This window comes from Cystoisospora suis (assembly GCF_002600585.1).
Source record: "Cystoisospora suis strain Wien I chromosome Unknown contig_323, whole genome shotgun sequence".
Lineage (NCBI taxonomy): Eukaryota > Apicomplexa > Conoidasida > Eucoccidiorida > Sarcocystidae > Cystoisospora > Cystoisospora suis.
The window spans coordinates 34702-48923 of NW_027153124.1; the positions used below are offsets into that span (position 1 = coordinate 34702).

The 14222-nt window shown below is 42.5% G+C and overlaps 2 protein-coding genes across 2 annotated transcripts in view; one reads left to right on the forward strand and one right to left on the reverse strand.

Annotated features, from left to right (window-relative positions):
* Positions 1 to 2528: 2528 nt before the first annotated feature.
* On the reverse strand, positions 2529 to 5042 carry CSUI_000858 (toxoplasma gondii family d protein; the record flags this gene model as incomplete). The annotated part of the gene is made up of 2 exons (XM_068061065.1): positions 2529 to 3521; positions 4047 to 5042. 2 exons carry the CDS (start codon positions 5040 to 5042, stop codon positions 2529 to 2531), a joined length of 1989 nt encoding a protein of 662 aa, XP_067926962.1.
* A 1139-nt stretch (positions 5043 to 6181) lies between these two features.
* The window catches only part of CSUI_000859 (protein phosphatase 2c domain-containing protein), an 11565-nt gene continuing 3524 nt past the window's right edge, over positions 6182 to 14222 (forward strand). The window contains exons 1-6 of the mRNA XM_068061066.1: positions 6182 to 7633; positions 8715 to 8841; positions 9941 to 10349; positions 11579 to 11642; positions 12388 to 12513; positions 13324 to 13456. Coding sequence (XP_067926963.1) covers positions 7429 to 7633; positions 8715 to 8841; positions 9941 to 10349; positions 11579 to 11642; positions 12388 to 12513; positions 13324 to 13456 — 1064 coding nt within the window. The 5' untranslated portion in view covers positions 6182 to 7428. The remainder of the gene's footprint in view (positions 7634 to 8714; positions 8842 to 9940; positions 10350 to 11578; positions 11643 to 12387; positions 12514 to 13323; positions 13457 to 14222) is intronic.

Sequence of the window (14222 nt, forward strand, 5' to 3'; positions counted from 1 at the left end):
TTTCTGAGTGCTTCAATAAGGAAGATATCTCTGTCTTCTGTCACGACGTTGAAGAAAAACGAAAGAGATACATCAACTGTAGGATTTTGATACTAGGGAAGTGTCTACTATAGAGGAGAAGAAAAACCGATTCTCTCGCTCGGTGGGAATCGTAGAGGGGAAGTTGATCGATCTGCTTGGGTTGTATGAAAGAAAGAATGTATCAATATTAACACGGAGGCCTGTGGCGACGGAAAGAGAATAGGAAGGTTACATGCAGTCAAGAAAGACGCCCTAATACTACGGTATGATATGCGATACTCTGCCGAACGAATACTCATAGGTAGGGAGAGAGGATCGTTGATTCCTCTCAAAAAGAGCGGATGGCTCCTTTTTGTCTGCTTTTGGAAGACGTACTACTACTGCTTCGGTTTATACATCGTATCACCTCCTCCTACATGGAAGTCAAGTTTTTCCTTCAGTCCTTCCTTTCTATCGATCTATCTTTCTATCATCTGTTTATTTCTCGCAGATCAATACCTCGCTCTTCTGTGTCTCTTTACATTCGGATTAGTGAGGGAGAGATGAAATCTTTGCTCCAATCTTTTACTCCTCCAGCAAAAAAAAAAACAAACGACACCACACCTGACTGATCTTCCTTCACCTCCCCTTCTTCGATTGAAGGTCCCTTGTTATTATGGGTCTCTCTCAGCCGTCGGTCTCTTTCTTCTTTTAACAAGAGAGCCGCGCACTTCTTGTCTTTGTCACCCCTAGAAAGCTAGGAGAGTTTCTCGAATTTTCTTGGAATGCTTTGAGAGGAGAAAGGGAAGCACAAAGGTCTCTCTCTGAAAAGAGAAGAGGGCGAAGGGGAGAATCAAGGATGTCTGTCTCGTCCTTTCAAAAAGAGGAAGGGACTTCGAAGAATGTTGATGAGTGACCGACGGTTCTTTCGTTGACCTCTTACGAGGAAACACACACACCTGTTTCTTTTCTGCGGTGAAGAAAAAACCAAAGGGAGATCAGAAATGTTTGATTTTCCTTGCTGACGGACAGACAGTTTCTGTCTGCTAACGAACAGGGCGGCGTATGAAGAGTACAGGGCGTGGTCGTACGAATGACAGTGAGAACATACAGGGATTGGATGAATGAAAACGCATGCTATCAGCAGATGAAAGCAAACAGTCCAGAAAATATCTTCCTTTCTTTTTCTCTCTTTCTTTTCACTCCAAGCACCATAGACAGGTCTATGTGTAAAGCGAGTAGCGATCTTTGTCAGGAAGAGACACATCTGTCTAGGGTAACATGGTACTGTTTCTAACGACGGTCCGCTTCAATAGACACGTATCCCTATGCCTCCGAAACACTTGTAACCGCCGTGAATTTAGTCGATCTATATCTCGCTTAGTGCGTGCGTCTTCCAGAAATCGTGAGAACGAACGGAACTCCAGCAAGGTAGAAAGGGGAGCTGCGGACTGCGGACGTGCCACGGCACGCCAAAAGAGGAACAGAACGAAGCGTTTCTCTTTGGTCTTGTAGGACTTCCCTTTCGTGTGGCGATAGGTCGATGAATTGTTGATAGGGCTGTTGAATCAACCCCATCACCCCTCCCAAGCTTAACTGACAAAGTGTTCTACCGTAAGAGATTTTGAAAGAATCTAAGGGGAATTTTATGAGGTGCTGTTGGTTGGTTGACAGACTACTGCGGCCAACGGCGGCGGGTCCCTGTCTTGGTCATGTCAAGGCTTGTAAAGACATGCCCGTTTTCTTACCATAGAGGACGTGGATGAGGAGAGCGAAATAGCAAACAGGCAGACACGCCTTCCGTTCTAAGGTGAGAACAACTACTGAGAAAGACGGAACGAGAGAGCTCGTTCACTGCCGCACATGCCTTCCCCCGGTTCAACTACTCCTGTCAAGCGGATGATCGAGGCGCTGAATGAAAATGATCAGCGGGCAGAGAGGTTTTCTTTCTTTCTCTATCACCTCCGGGACAGGACTCTTTTTTTCTTTTCTGTCCTAGACAGAGAAGAAAGATTGAGACCAAGCACTGAGCGGCAATGTGATTTGTCTCTCACAAAGAAGAGATCATTCGGCGATTTCAGATCTCTTTCATGTCTTTTCTCATTGATGTACAAATGGAAAGGGAAAGAGTACACGAAGGAACTAACAGAACCTTCAACAACTGCGATGCGTCTTTTGATTGTCACTACAAATCCTGAATCTTGCTAGGATACCACGAACAGCACAATTTGATCATTGTATGGTAAGTAGAGAGGGAGATCTCCATAAGCCGGACGAGCTGTAGGACTTGCGGTGGCTGCAACACGACAACTGATAGCCTGCCTTCTCATTCTCATTGTCTCTCGCAATGAAAAATCCAGAGAAGTTCAGGGGTCTATTCTCAATAAAACTCTTGTTGAGAACTGCCTTGATCTAAGAAGAGGGTTTTTATATTTCTTCGATCTTTCTTTCGTTTTCTCTCGTCATCGCATACCACCGCCCTCTTCCCCTCTCCGTCATTGTGATTGTTGAATGGACTTTGCTGGAGTTCACTTCAGAGAATCTCTGTCTTCTTCTTCGTCTACATCATCTTCTTTTCCTTCTTCCTTTTGACTAGACATACCACGATTCTCTTTCTTATTCTCACTTTCACCATCAGTAGCACTATCCATATCTTCATCTGAACGGAGATCGGGATCGCCAAGTTTGTGAAGTTTTTCTTTGAAAAGAAGCTTCTTCCTTCGAAGAATATCTTTCTTTTCCATCAGAGTGGGTTTAGCTGTTGTGTTGTAGACTTCTGCTTCGTATCCTTCTGAAATCATCATTTGCGCAGAAGAAGCCGGCGGGTACTGCTGCTGCTCTTGTTGATCATATCCGCCGTCATATGAAGCTGGCATAGAGTGGTGTGATTTCGACATTGTCTTGCCTGACGAGGAAGATTTCTTTTGATCAACTGGAAGACATTTCTCAATTTTTTCTTTTTGGGTGCATGCGTACTCAACTTCTGTGAATTCGGTCCGTACACATTCATCATCGACTTCTCTTACTTGATCACGACAGACATTCTTCACGGCCTTCTCAGAACAGTCGTAGACTTCTGTCTTAGGACGGCCTTCAAAACAAACATCCGGGATTCGTACTTGGGTTGGAACACACTCATTCTTATAAATCTCAATTTCGCATGGCGCATGTTCCTCTACAGGAATCTCTCGATAGCAGGTATCTTTCACTTCTTTTGGCACCGTTGTACACTCTTGTTTGATTTCAGTCTTTGTACATGCGTATGGTTCGATCACTTTCTTTGTCGTTGTACAAATTTCATCGATCACCTTTGTCTGAGCATGACAATGAGGCTCCGTCTTTACACCTTTACACGGCCTTCTCTCTTTCTTGACGACATCCCTGACACATGTCTTACGCTTCACTTGAGGAACATCGATACAGACTTCCAGAGACACATGAGCTTCCTTTGCCGGAAGAGGTACCACCACCGAAGGAGGAGGAGGAGGTTTCGCAGCTCGCAGCAATCGGTGACCGTGGTCCTACAACAGAAAGAACATCATCATCACCATAAACAGACAAGATGGACAGCAGTTCTCTAAAAAAAGAAAAAGAGGTCCTCCATTGTGAGACAAAGATGCCAAACACACACATTCGAAAACTCGTTGTGAAACAACAACCAAGGAGAGAACACAAAGCCGACAAAAATCAAAGGTGATGAGAAGTCGGCACCTAGAGACACGGAGAGAGAGACAGAGAGGGAAACAGTGCAGCACATCCAAGGCTCTCTGGCTACTGTTGTTGTCCTTGTCACTCCGATCATCCTCATACACCCCACTCCATTCACATACGTCTCCGTGTATCCGCGCTCATGTTGTTTCTGTTACCAGTCAAAGCAAGGAGCATGAAAATCTCAGAATGAAATAATACAATAAGCATCTTACTTTCGTTACTAAAAGAAAGTCACTCACATCCCCCCCCCTTGCCTTTTTGCCCATTCGCGCCTTCTTCCCTCCTGCCTTTCCTCACGGTTGTTTTCACAAGTCTTCTGGCGAGTTGAAGCTTACCATGTAATCTTCTTCAAAGTACTCGTCCGCGTCGTCCATATTATCAGAGTAGTAAGCCTGCTTGGTATGATGTTTGTTTGACGGGGCACTGTGTTGCTGTGGCGGTGGTGGTTGGGGAGAAGCGGGACCGCACTTTTTGACGTAAGTGGTCTTACTGCAGTCGTACTTTTCTTTAACAGTGACGTCTTCTTCACAGACTTCATCGATTTCCACGGTGACATCTTTGCATTGATGTTCTGAGACCAACCTATCACAGGGGTACTGAAAGTTCTTCTGGACTTCGTGTTTGCATACAGCAGGCACAAGTACAGGGGCCGATGTGCACTTGGTTGAATAGTCCATCTTCGGGCATGGATAAGCTTCTTGTTTTATGACTGTACTGACACATTTATCTTTAGTTTTTTCTAGAGCTTGAATGCAATCGTTCTTATACTCAATTCGCTCACATTTGAATGGCTTCTTTTCATGAAACGTCTTCGTGCACAGCTTTTGGATGGTGGTAGGGACATCTTCACAAACCTTGTCTTGAACTTGTTTCTTACAAGGATAAGACTTCTGAACAGGCTTAAGCTTTTTACACACCCCCTGAGCCTCCACAATCACAGGCTTACACGTCACATCTCCACCACCTTTCAGGACTCTGATATTGGCATGTGTATCAGAAAGAGCTGATAAGGAAGATGGAGAGTCGACATGGGGGGGGCGCGCAGAGGATGGTGGTGTGTTCGAATCGATCGGTGCCGATACGACGATGGGGGTTGCCGAGGGTGACGAAAGAAGTCTAGGCAATTCAGCAACATCAGATGATGATGATGATAATGACATGAAACTTGTTTCTGTCCACTCATCGTTTTCCTCTTGATGAGATCCTTCAACCGGCTGCGCCCCTACCGGTGTGCTCAAGATCTCACCGGCATCTGAAATCGATGGAGTTAGGTTGCTTGAACGATCATCTTGAATCTTCTCGGCTGCTCCTCCTCGTAGAGTGAGAAACATGGAACAGAAGAAAAAAAGATTCCACACGTCCATTCCGAAGATCTAGAGAAAGAAGATGAGACCGGATCGATAGTTGGTGCAAAGACAAGCTTCGCTTCTTTTCGATAAAGGAAACGAGCTGCCAAGTACTATAGAGGGAAAACAAACTAGGCACCGTAAAAAATAAGATCTCTCTGATCTACGATGTTGAGCCAACAAGACATAGACTCCAACAATCACCCCGGCTAGGGGTTGTCTTCTCCTTAGTCTTGAAAAGCAAATGACAGGAGAAAAATCCAGGAGAAAGAGGCGTTTGTATAGATCCGTGCTGTGTCTCTGCGCCACCCGATTCAAATAGAAAAATTAGGACGAAACAAGAGGGAGATAATTAGTTAAACAAGGAAGAAATAGTGTTTCCCAGGTCATCGGGCCATCCATCCTTCTCGGACAACCCAGGCTAGCTAGCTAACGTTCCCGTAGACCGGGAGACATGAGAATAAATAGGAGAGTAGACGGGGGCTCAGAAGGAATGACGGATGAATGCTCTGCACGTTCGATGTGCTTTAACCACGCATCATCACAAGTCTTTCTTTCTCCTTTTCTTCAGAGTTGATAGAGAAAGAGAGAAAGACCTTTTGATCCCCCGGTTAGGAAAGAAGAAAAGACATAAAGAAAGAGATCAAACAAACACCGGCTGTTCTATTCCAGTTTGGAAGGCCACGATATCCCGGCAAGGGTGTGCAGGAGGCATTTATCCGACCGCCCGTAATATTTGATAGATGAAATGGATTTAGTGGAAAAAAGCCTCCGTTCTCTCTCCTCTTTCACGAAAGTGACGAAAAGTTCTCGTAGTCGACATTCTCTTCCCCAACGAGAAAGAGTAAACCTGTCAAGAGGAGTAAGTTTCTTTCCTGTTCCTTCTTTTTTACGTTGGCCATCCATCCATCCACTTCATGAGCCTCTCCTCTCTAACCTGAGAAACTTACGGGACCGGACTGTTCCGTCTAAGGAGTGGAACTCTTTCCCTCTCTCAAACATCACAATGCACACAAGACGCACCTGATAAAAAAAAACAGAATGCCACGCCCTCCGGTAATAGTCATTCAGAAAGTTTTGCTCTTCAGGAATCTTATCTTTCCGTTGAGCCTATCTTACATCATATTTCTAGATCGTTTCTTCTGCAAGGATGCTCTTCCCTCGATTTGCGCTTTCCGGACTTCTCCTACATTTCTCACGGCTTGTCATCCTCATTCATTCTTCTCTCTTTTCTTCTGACTGTCGTCTTTTTGTTGTCAATCTTACGAGAAAGAGACCTTGGCAATCTCCGTAAAAGGAAGATCTACCGAAAATCATCCGTGCTCTTCTACTTCTTGCTCTTCTTCCTAACTTTCGTAGATCAAGAACTTCTGGTATATTTCCATATATCTATATATGAGGTCAGGTATCCCCATCTAACGGTCTATATGTCAGATGCTTCCGCCTCGAGTCATTTGTATTCTTCTTTCTCGTTCTTTCTCTATCTCCCACATGCTTCTTCTCCTTCTCTGTTCTGTCTTTGTTTCTATAAGAGAGATCATGCAATAGTCACTTGATCCAGCTAGCCCTTGGAAAACTAGATTTCTTGTAATCTCTTCCTTCGCACTGATCGGTTGATTCTCCTTACATCTACCTCTCGAATGAACGTTCTTCCTGCATGCATAGAATGGGAGATCAAATAAACAAAGAAAAGGGAAAGATGAAAGAAAAGCTCTCAAGGGACATCTTTCTTTCTTTCTCATCTGATGCACTCATTTTTCACCTCCGTTTGTCGTCTTTTTTTCTTTCTTTCTTGTTTCCTCACCTTTCCTTTCTCTCGGTGTGTTCTCCAGATGCCATCTCACCGTCTCTCTCTCTTCAAACTTCTTCCTTCTTTTCTTCTCGTTGGAGGAGCTCAGTGTGAACTCCTTTGGTGATTCTTTTCTTTTTAAGTCAACTATCTTTCGATGTCGCTTCGGCTGATCATTATCTCTTCTTTCCTTTCTCCCAGAATTCCTCTGCTACGGTCATCACAGTCTCTTCTTCTCCTTTTCTGTCTTTCTTCTTTCTGATCTCTTCTTTTCTCTCACCCATTCTTGATGAAAAATATCTTTCTTGCTGTTGTGCTTCGATGCTGAGAAGATACACAAGTAGCGGGAGGATCTTCGTAAGAGATTCGAATTGTCGGAAACTCTTCCTTAAAGCTTTCATTCTTCCTGAAAGAGCTGTCTGTTTCTTCACCTTTTCAATCAACCTTCTTTCTCTTCTTCCTTCACTCTCTTCCAATGATACGGTGATTTGCTGGGTTTTCTTTCCCTTCTCTCTTTAGATTCTTTCTGTTTCTTTCCTTTCTTCATCTCTTTTCATTGCATCTCTCGTGTGTCTCACGAAGATGCTGATAAGCTCGGGAGGAGTTAGTCGCCCTTCAACAACGGCAGGGGGCAGAGGAGGAGGGGGGGGGGCGGTAGGAGCATCTGGTAGTAGTGGAGGACGCTTTTCTTCTTCTGCTTCTTCTTCATCTTCCTTAGCTCTAATTCGAGGCGAACCACAGGTTAAAAGACGGCAAATCGAGACAAGCAGCTGCACTGTCGATGCTGGTACACCCTACACATACAAGACTCTCTCTCTTTCTCTTTCTTTCGCCCTCTCTCTTTTCTTTCTCTCTTTCCTTTCCCTTTCTCTCTGTCTTTTCTGACTTTCTGTTTCTTTACCACTTTCATTCGTGCAGTGACTACCTTCGTCTCCCCTCCTCCTCAGATTTCTTATGATCGTCTCTCCAGTTGCAGATGAGGTGTTCATCGTGTCGATGTATAGATAGAAGGATACAAAAGACTGAGGGGGTTATGGCGCGCTCGCGGACATAAAGCCCGGTTTGTCTCTGTGCTGATGCATGCCTTCGAGGATAAACCAGACGTTCTTCTTTCCTTCTATTCTCGTCTATGTTACACCCTTCGAAAGTTCCTCTTCATTGTCTCTTCTCTTTCGTCTCTCACATCTCCTCTTTCCCCCCTTCTCCGGTCTTTTTCTCTCTCTCTCTTTCCTTGACTTTTTGTTTCTCTCTCTCTTTTTCTTCTCTCTCTCTTTCACGTAGATCTCTCTCTTTCTCCTTCCTCTTCGTTTCTCTCTCTTTCTTGCTTTCTCTACAGATGTAGAGATCTCTCTATTCATTCAAGACATCTCCCCACTATTTCGCTCTGTTTGTTTTTATCGCATGCATTGCGTCTACCTCCTTCTCATCATCTTAGCGTCATAATGACAGTTTGTCTCCTCTAACCCCCCCCCCAGTCTACTCTGCAAATCGCATGTATCTATGGATATATAGACGTATGTATGTAGGAATAGATATCTATGTATGAATAGGTATGTGTGTATGAATGAATGTATGTATGTATGAGTAGATAACTACGTATAAAGAGGTATGTATGTATAAGTAGGTACGTATGTCTATCTCTATCTGTAATCTGTCTCTTTGTCTATCTATTTAGGTCATGACTTTCTCTCATCAGTCTCACACAAAGAGCAAGTCTAGACATGCCGGAGAAAGGTTACTCCTTTCAACTTCTTTTTTCTCTTTCTTTTCTCCTCCTTTTCTCCTCTTTGTGTGACTGACTTACAGTCCCTTCATCTCGTCTTTTCTTCTGTCATGTGTGATCTTTTTCTTTCTTTCTTTTTCTTTAGGAGAATATCAGTTGTTCGCTTCTTCTTATGGAGATAAGGGCCTACGAAAGCAGATGGAAGATGAACACCTTCTTCTCCCCTCTTTACTGCCCTTGCAGCCTCATCTCTCTCCTTCGTATGACTTCGCGTAAGAAACAAACATGTCAAAGAAAAGAAAGAAAAAGAGAGAGAGATAGATCAAAGATAGATAGAGGGATAGATTAAAGATAGATACTTCTTCTCTCATTCTATTCGTCTCATGTTGGCATGCCTGTATATATAAACATTTAAATCTCTTTCAGCGAGAAGGGAACAAGACATCCCAGGGTGATACATATTTCTTTTCTTTCTCTTCTTCTTCTTCTTCTCTTGTTCCTTTCTTCTTTCCGAGACATGTTGTAAGTATGTATGGATTCATTCATGTTTCTTTCCTTCTTCGATAGAAACGGAGAGAAGAATAAGAAGAAGATAGAAGCTGTCTCTATCTCTTCTTTCACGGACTCCTCCCCCCCCCTTGTTTAGAAATCTTAACCTCCTGCAACAAAACTCATCGCTTCTTCTTTTTCTCCTCTCTTCTTTTCTTCTTGTTCTCCCTCTTGCGTTCCCCAGCTGTCTGTGCTTCTCATGTCCTTCAGCTTCTCTCCTTGCCTTCTCGTCTACCGATGATTCGCCACTCTCTCTCTTTCTTCTTTCTTTCTTTTCTTTCTTTCTTCTCTTCTTTCTGTCGGTGTATATACATATGTATAGAGATAGATATAGACAGGGGGGCTGTGCGAATTGTTTTCTCCCTCTCCACTACTAGATTCATATACGTCTCCTAGATGGGTCTCTCTTATATCACACACTTGTAGAAGATCATACATAAAGAGATACGCCATTGAGGGTTCTCCATAGTGAGTCTTCTCTTCCTCTTCTTTTCCATTCTTTCTTGTTCTCTCCCTTCTTTCTTCTTCTTTGATCGGCTTCTCTCCTCTTTCTTCTTCTTCTTTGATCGGCTTCTCTCCTCTTTCTTCTTCTTCTTTGGTCGGCTTCTCTCCTCTTTCTTCTTCCTCTTTGATCGGCTTCTCTCCTTTTTCTTCTTCTCCCTACTCTATCTGTCTCGTTCTCCTTCTTCTTTCTTTCTTTCTCTCTCTCTCTCTTCCCCTCTCTCTTCTTTCTTTCTTTCTCATTCTCTTTCTTCTTTCCCTTCTCCTTTTTCTGTCTTGTTTCTTCCTTTCTTTCTTTCTTTCTGTCTTTTTCTTTAATAGATTGTTTGGGGTGTTTGATGGTCATGGGGGCCGTCAGTCCGCGGCTTTTGTCAAGGAGGTTCTCCCGGCAGAGCTCGCAGCTCAGCTTCTTCTCTTGCAGGAAGAAGAAGAAAAACGACGAGACAAAAAGACAGAACAGACAGAAAGAGAAGAAGAAGAAGAAGAAGAAATGAAGAAAGAAGAAGAAGAAGAGAAGAAGGAGAATCATGTGATGGCGAAGGAAGAAGAGGGAGAGACGGAGAAGCAGACGAACCATCCTGACGGAGAGAGGGAGAGAAAAAGAAGAAGAAGCGATAGCGCGAGAGAAGAAGAAGAAATTTCCGAATCTCCAGATGTGAAGAAGAAGGAGAGTGACGCAAAAGGGCAAAGTAGAAAAGACTGGAGATTTTCTGATAGAGATATCAGAAAAGTAAGAAAGAAAAAAGAAAAGAACAGCGAAACCATTCCTCGAGTGATTCTTATTCTTCTTCTTTGCTTTTCGTGTGGACGGAATCGTTTCTTGACTCTTCTTCTTGGTCTCTCTTCTCTTCATCTTCTCTCTCTCTATATATATATAGATGTATGTATGTATATATGTATGTATGTATATATGTATGTATATATGTATGTATGTATGTATGTATGTATGTATGTATATATGTATGTATGTATATATGTATGTATATATGTATGTATGTATATGTATGTGTATGTATGTATGTATCTCTACTGTGTCTACGTGTATCTCTACATACATGAGTATGTATAGGCATGTGTATTTGCGTTTCTCGGGGGTTCTCTACCTGCGAAGAGGAGACGTTCCGAGCAGACTTCTGTCACCGCTATCTTCAAGTTCTTTCACTTCTTTCTCTCTCTCTTCTTCTGCTGTGCGTGGATATGTCGAGGCTGCATTGTCTACTTTCCTGATAAGAGGCGAAGTTTGTCTTTTCGCTTTTCCGCTTGTTTCTTCTTTATCATATATATATCTATATCTATATCTCTGATTTTGGTCTCTTTCTCTCCCCAGTCTCTCTATCTTTGTTTCTTCCTCTCTTTCTCTGTTCCTCTCTCTCTTTCTCTCTCTTCAACATGGTCAGCCCCCCTGAGATAGATAGATAGATTAAAGATAGATTGACTGGGGAGAGAAAGAGACCAAAATCAGAGATAAAGATATAGATANNAGATTAAAGATAGAGAGAGAGAGAGAGAATGGCTGCTCGTCACAGGTGTGTGTCGGGGGGTGGGTATTTGCTCTCTAGTGTTTCTACACGCTTTTATCGGTCTCTCGAGCGAGGAGATCTCTATGTCTTTAATCTATCTATCTTTAGTCTATCTATCAGTCAGAATCTAAGAAGAGAAGGAAGGAGAGAAAGGCAAAGAGATTTTAGGCTTTCTTTGTAATTCTCCCCGTTTCAAGACACTCGGCCTTCTCTTTAGTCACACGTATATCTCTTTCTTTCTTTCCTCTTCTCTATTCTTTCTTTCTCTCTCTTTTCATCTTCTTCTTTCTTTTTCGCTTGGATAGATAGAGAGACGTGCTCTGTTCTTTCTTCGTTTCTGTTTAGACACTTGATGCTGATAGCACTACAGGATTCATGCACGTTTTTCTTTCTTCTTCTTCTTTCCTATCTTCTTTCTTTCGTTTTCCGATCTTTTTAGGTTCTATATAACGCATGCAGGAAAGTCGATGCTCGGATAGCCACAGAAATTCCTTCGTGTCGTGGTATGTCTATATGTGTCCAAGTATGGTTTTGAATGTCTTTCTCTTCTCTTCTTTTCTTCTCCTTCATCAAGCCCCGGCGCCTTTGTCCTTTGCCTAGTACGCTCTGTATATGCACGGAGATGTCATAGGCTCCGTCTACCTATCTATCTGTACCTCTCTGGACATACGTATATATCTGTATACATATGTGTATCTATAAATCCCTATGTGGATCTACATATATGTGTATGTATGTATATACCGGATTCTCCATCTTTTGTTTTAGTTCGTTTGCATGCTTGAGAGAGTAATGGGGTGTACGTACACCAAAAAACATGATTGATGAGACTCGACGTTTCTTTGTTTTTCTTTTTCTCATCGTCTTTCCTTTTCTCTCTTCATACAGCTTATCTACTTTTCTCTCTCACACACTTAAGTCTCTTTATATCTAGATAGGTACACGTGTGTATATATATCTTTAAACATAGGCTTGCACGTCTTGTTCCTTGCCTATCTTCAATCAGATGAACTTGGGAAAGACGTGTTTCTGTCTTCCGTCTGTATGGATAGAAAGAAGGGTTCTCTCCAGTTCTCCCTCTCTATCTATGTACGAATCACCCAACTGTCCTCTACGCAGGTCTCTTGTTTGTATCTCTTCATCTATATGTATGTCTAGATAGATAGATAAGATATATAGATATAGATCTATATGTATTGATATGAGGTAGTTGCTTCCCGGGCTGTATGCATGTATGTGTGCATGCAGATGGGTGTACCGCAGTGATGGTCCTAGTGCATATAGGAGGGGGGAGGTCAGGGCAGGTCTACGTCGCCGGGCTGGGAGATAGCGCTGCCTATCTAGCTAGGCGAAAAGATAAAAACACCCTCCATAGTAAGCGCAAGAAAAAGACGAAACACATGAAAAGATCTGAACGACGACAACTAAAAGAAGAAAGAAAACTGTAGATAAGTCTCATCTTCACCCTGCAGCCATGTTTCCTATCTATCTATCTATCTCTCTGTCTTTCTCTTTCTTCTCTTCTCTCTGTCTGTGTCTTTCTCGATGGATTGGGGCGTCTATGTGCGCATATGTTGGTCGACCATGTGTCTGTATACATACACGAGAACATATATATATCTACTAAGTATAGATATACCGATAGATAGGTAGATATGTATCTACACATGTACACGTGTATGTAGCTCGTCGTTCTTTGAGAGATGTCTAGCTTCTCTTGCCTCGGATAAGAAGAGAGACACCTGCAGAAAAAGAAGAAATGTCTATAGACTTCTTTGTGTGAAAACAAGAAGCGAAAGAACTAAAGAGGTGTTTTGTGTCTCGTCTCTCTCTTTTCTGTCCCTTCTATCATTATCTCTCTCTTTCTGTCTCCTTCCCCGTAGTGAAGGTGTCTCTACAAACCTTCTCCCTCCTTTCTTTGAACTTCTTCTTCACTTCTCTTCTTTCATCTCTGTCTGGATATCACTTTTCCTTCTCTTTCTTTCTGCCTTCCTGTATATGTGTAGAGGATTCTCTCTCTTTCCCCCGATCATCTATCCGTCACTTCTAAGTCAAGAGGCCTTTCTCTCTGGCTTCGTCTCTCCTTTTCTTCTTCTTCATTTTCTTTAGCTTCATCTCTCTCACCTCTTTTCTTTCTTTCTTCTCTCTCTCTCTTTCCTTCTTTCTTTTTTCTTTCTTGTGTAGGTATTCCTTTAACAGAAGTCCATCGTCACTGGGTAATAGAGGAGAAGGAGAGAATTGCCAAGATGGGAGGGACCATCGAAAATGGGAGGGTCAACGGAAGTCTCGAAGTCACGAGGTCTTTCGGAGACATCCCGTAAGTTAATCGATAGATAAGATGAAAGAGGGAGAAAACGAAAAAGAAGAAGAAGAGGCTTAAAGAACGAGAGAAGAAGAGGAAAAAGTAGTTCGAGTTAGTGTCCTACTTATAGCCAAACCACAGATCCAGCAGGAAAAATCGACCGCACAACAAGAAGAAAAAGAAAAAGAAGAAGAAATTCTTTTTCCTCTCGCATGCAATCAGGAGAAAAAAAGAACTCTATAGGACAGACAGAAAGAGAGACAGAGAGAGAAAGAACGAAAGAAAGAGAGGAAGAGGTAGTATAATAGACGTCTTGGGGAGTAGATCTAGTATACGAATGGAGTGCACCTTGTATGGAGAGAGATATACAACATAGATCTATCTGTCTATCAATCTATCTATCTATCTTTAATCTATCTATCTATCTATCTATATCTATCTATCTATCTTTAATCTATCAATCTATCTATCTATGTGTCTGCGTATACATATGTATATGTGTGTGTATTTATAGAGAGAGAAATGCGTAGAGACATCTGGGGTGTATTCCCCTCTTTCGTGATTTGAACTAGCCCGTCAGTTTTGGCATATACATATCTAGATCTTCATTCGTCTATACAGATATATATTGTCTAGATGTCTACGTCTTCTATATGTATCTGTCTATACACCTGATACTCAGTATGATGTGTTATTTCTATTTCGTCTCATTCTCTTTTTTATTCTTCTTCTCCAGCTTCTCATGCCCCTTCTTTTCTTTCTTCTCCCAGCTGATCTGCTT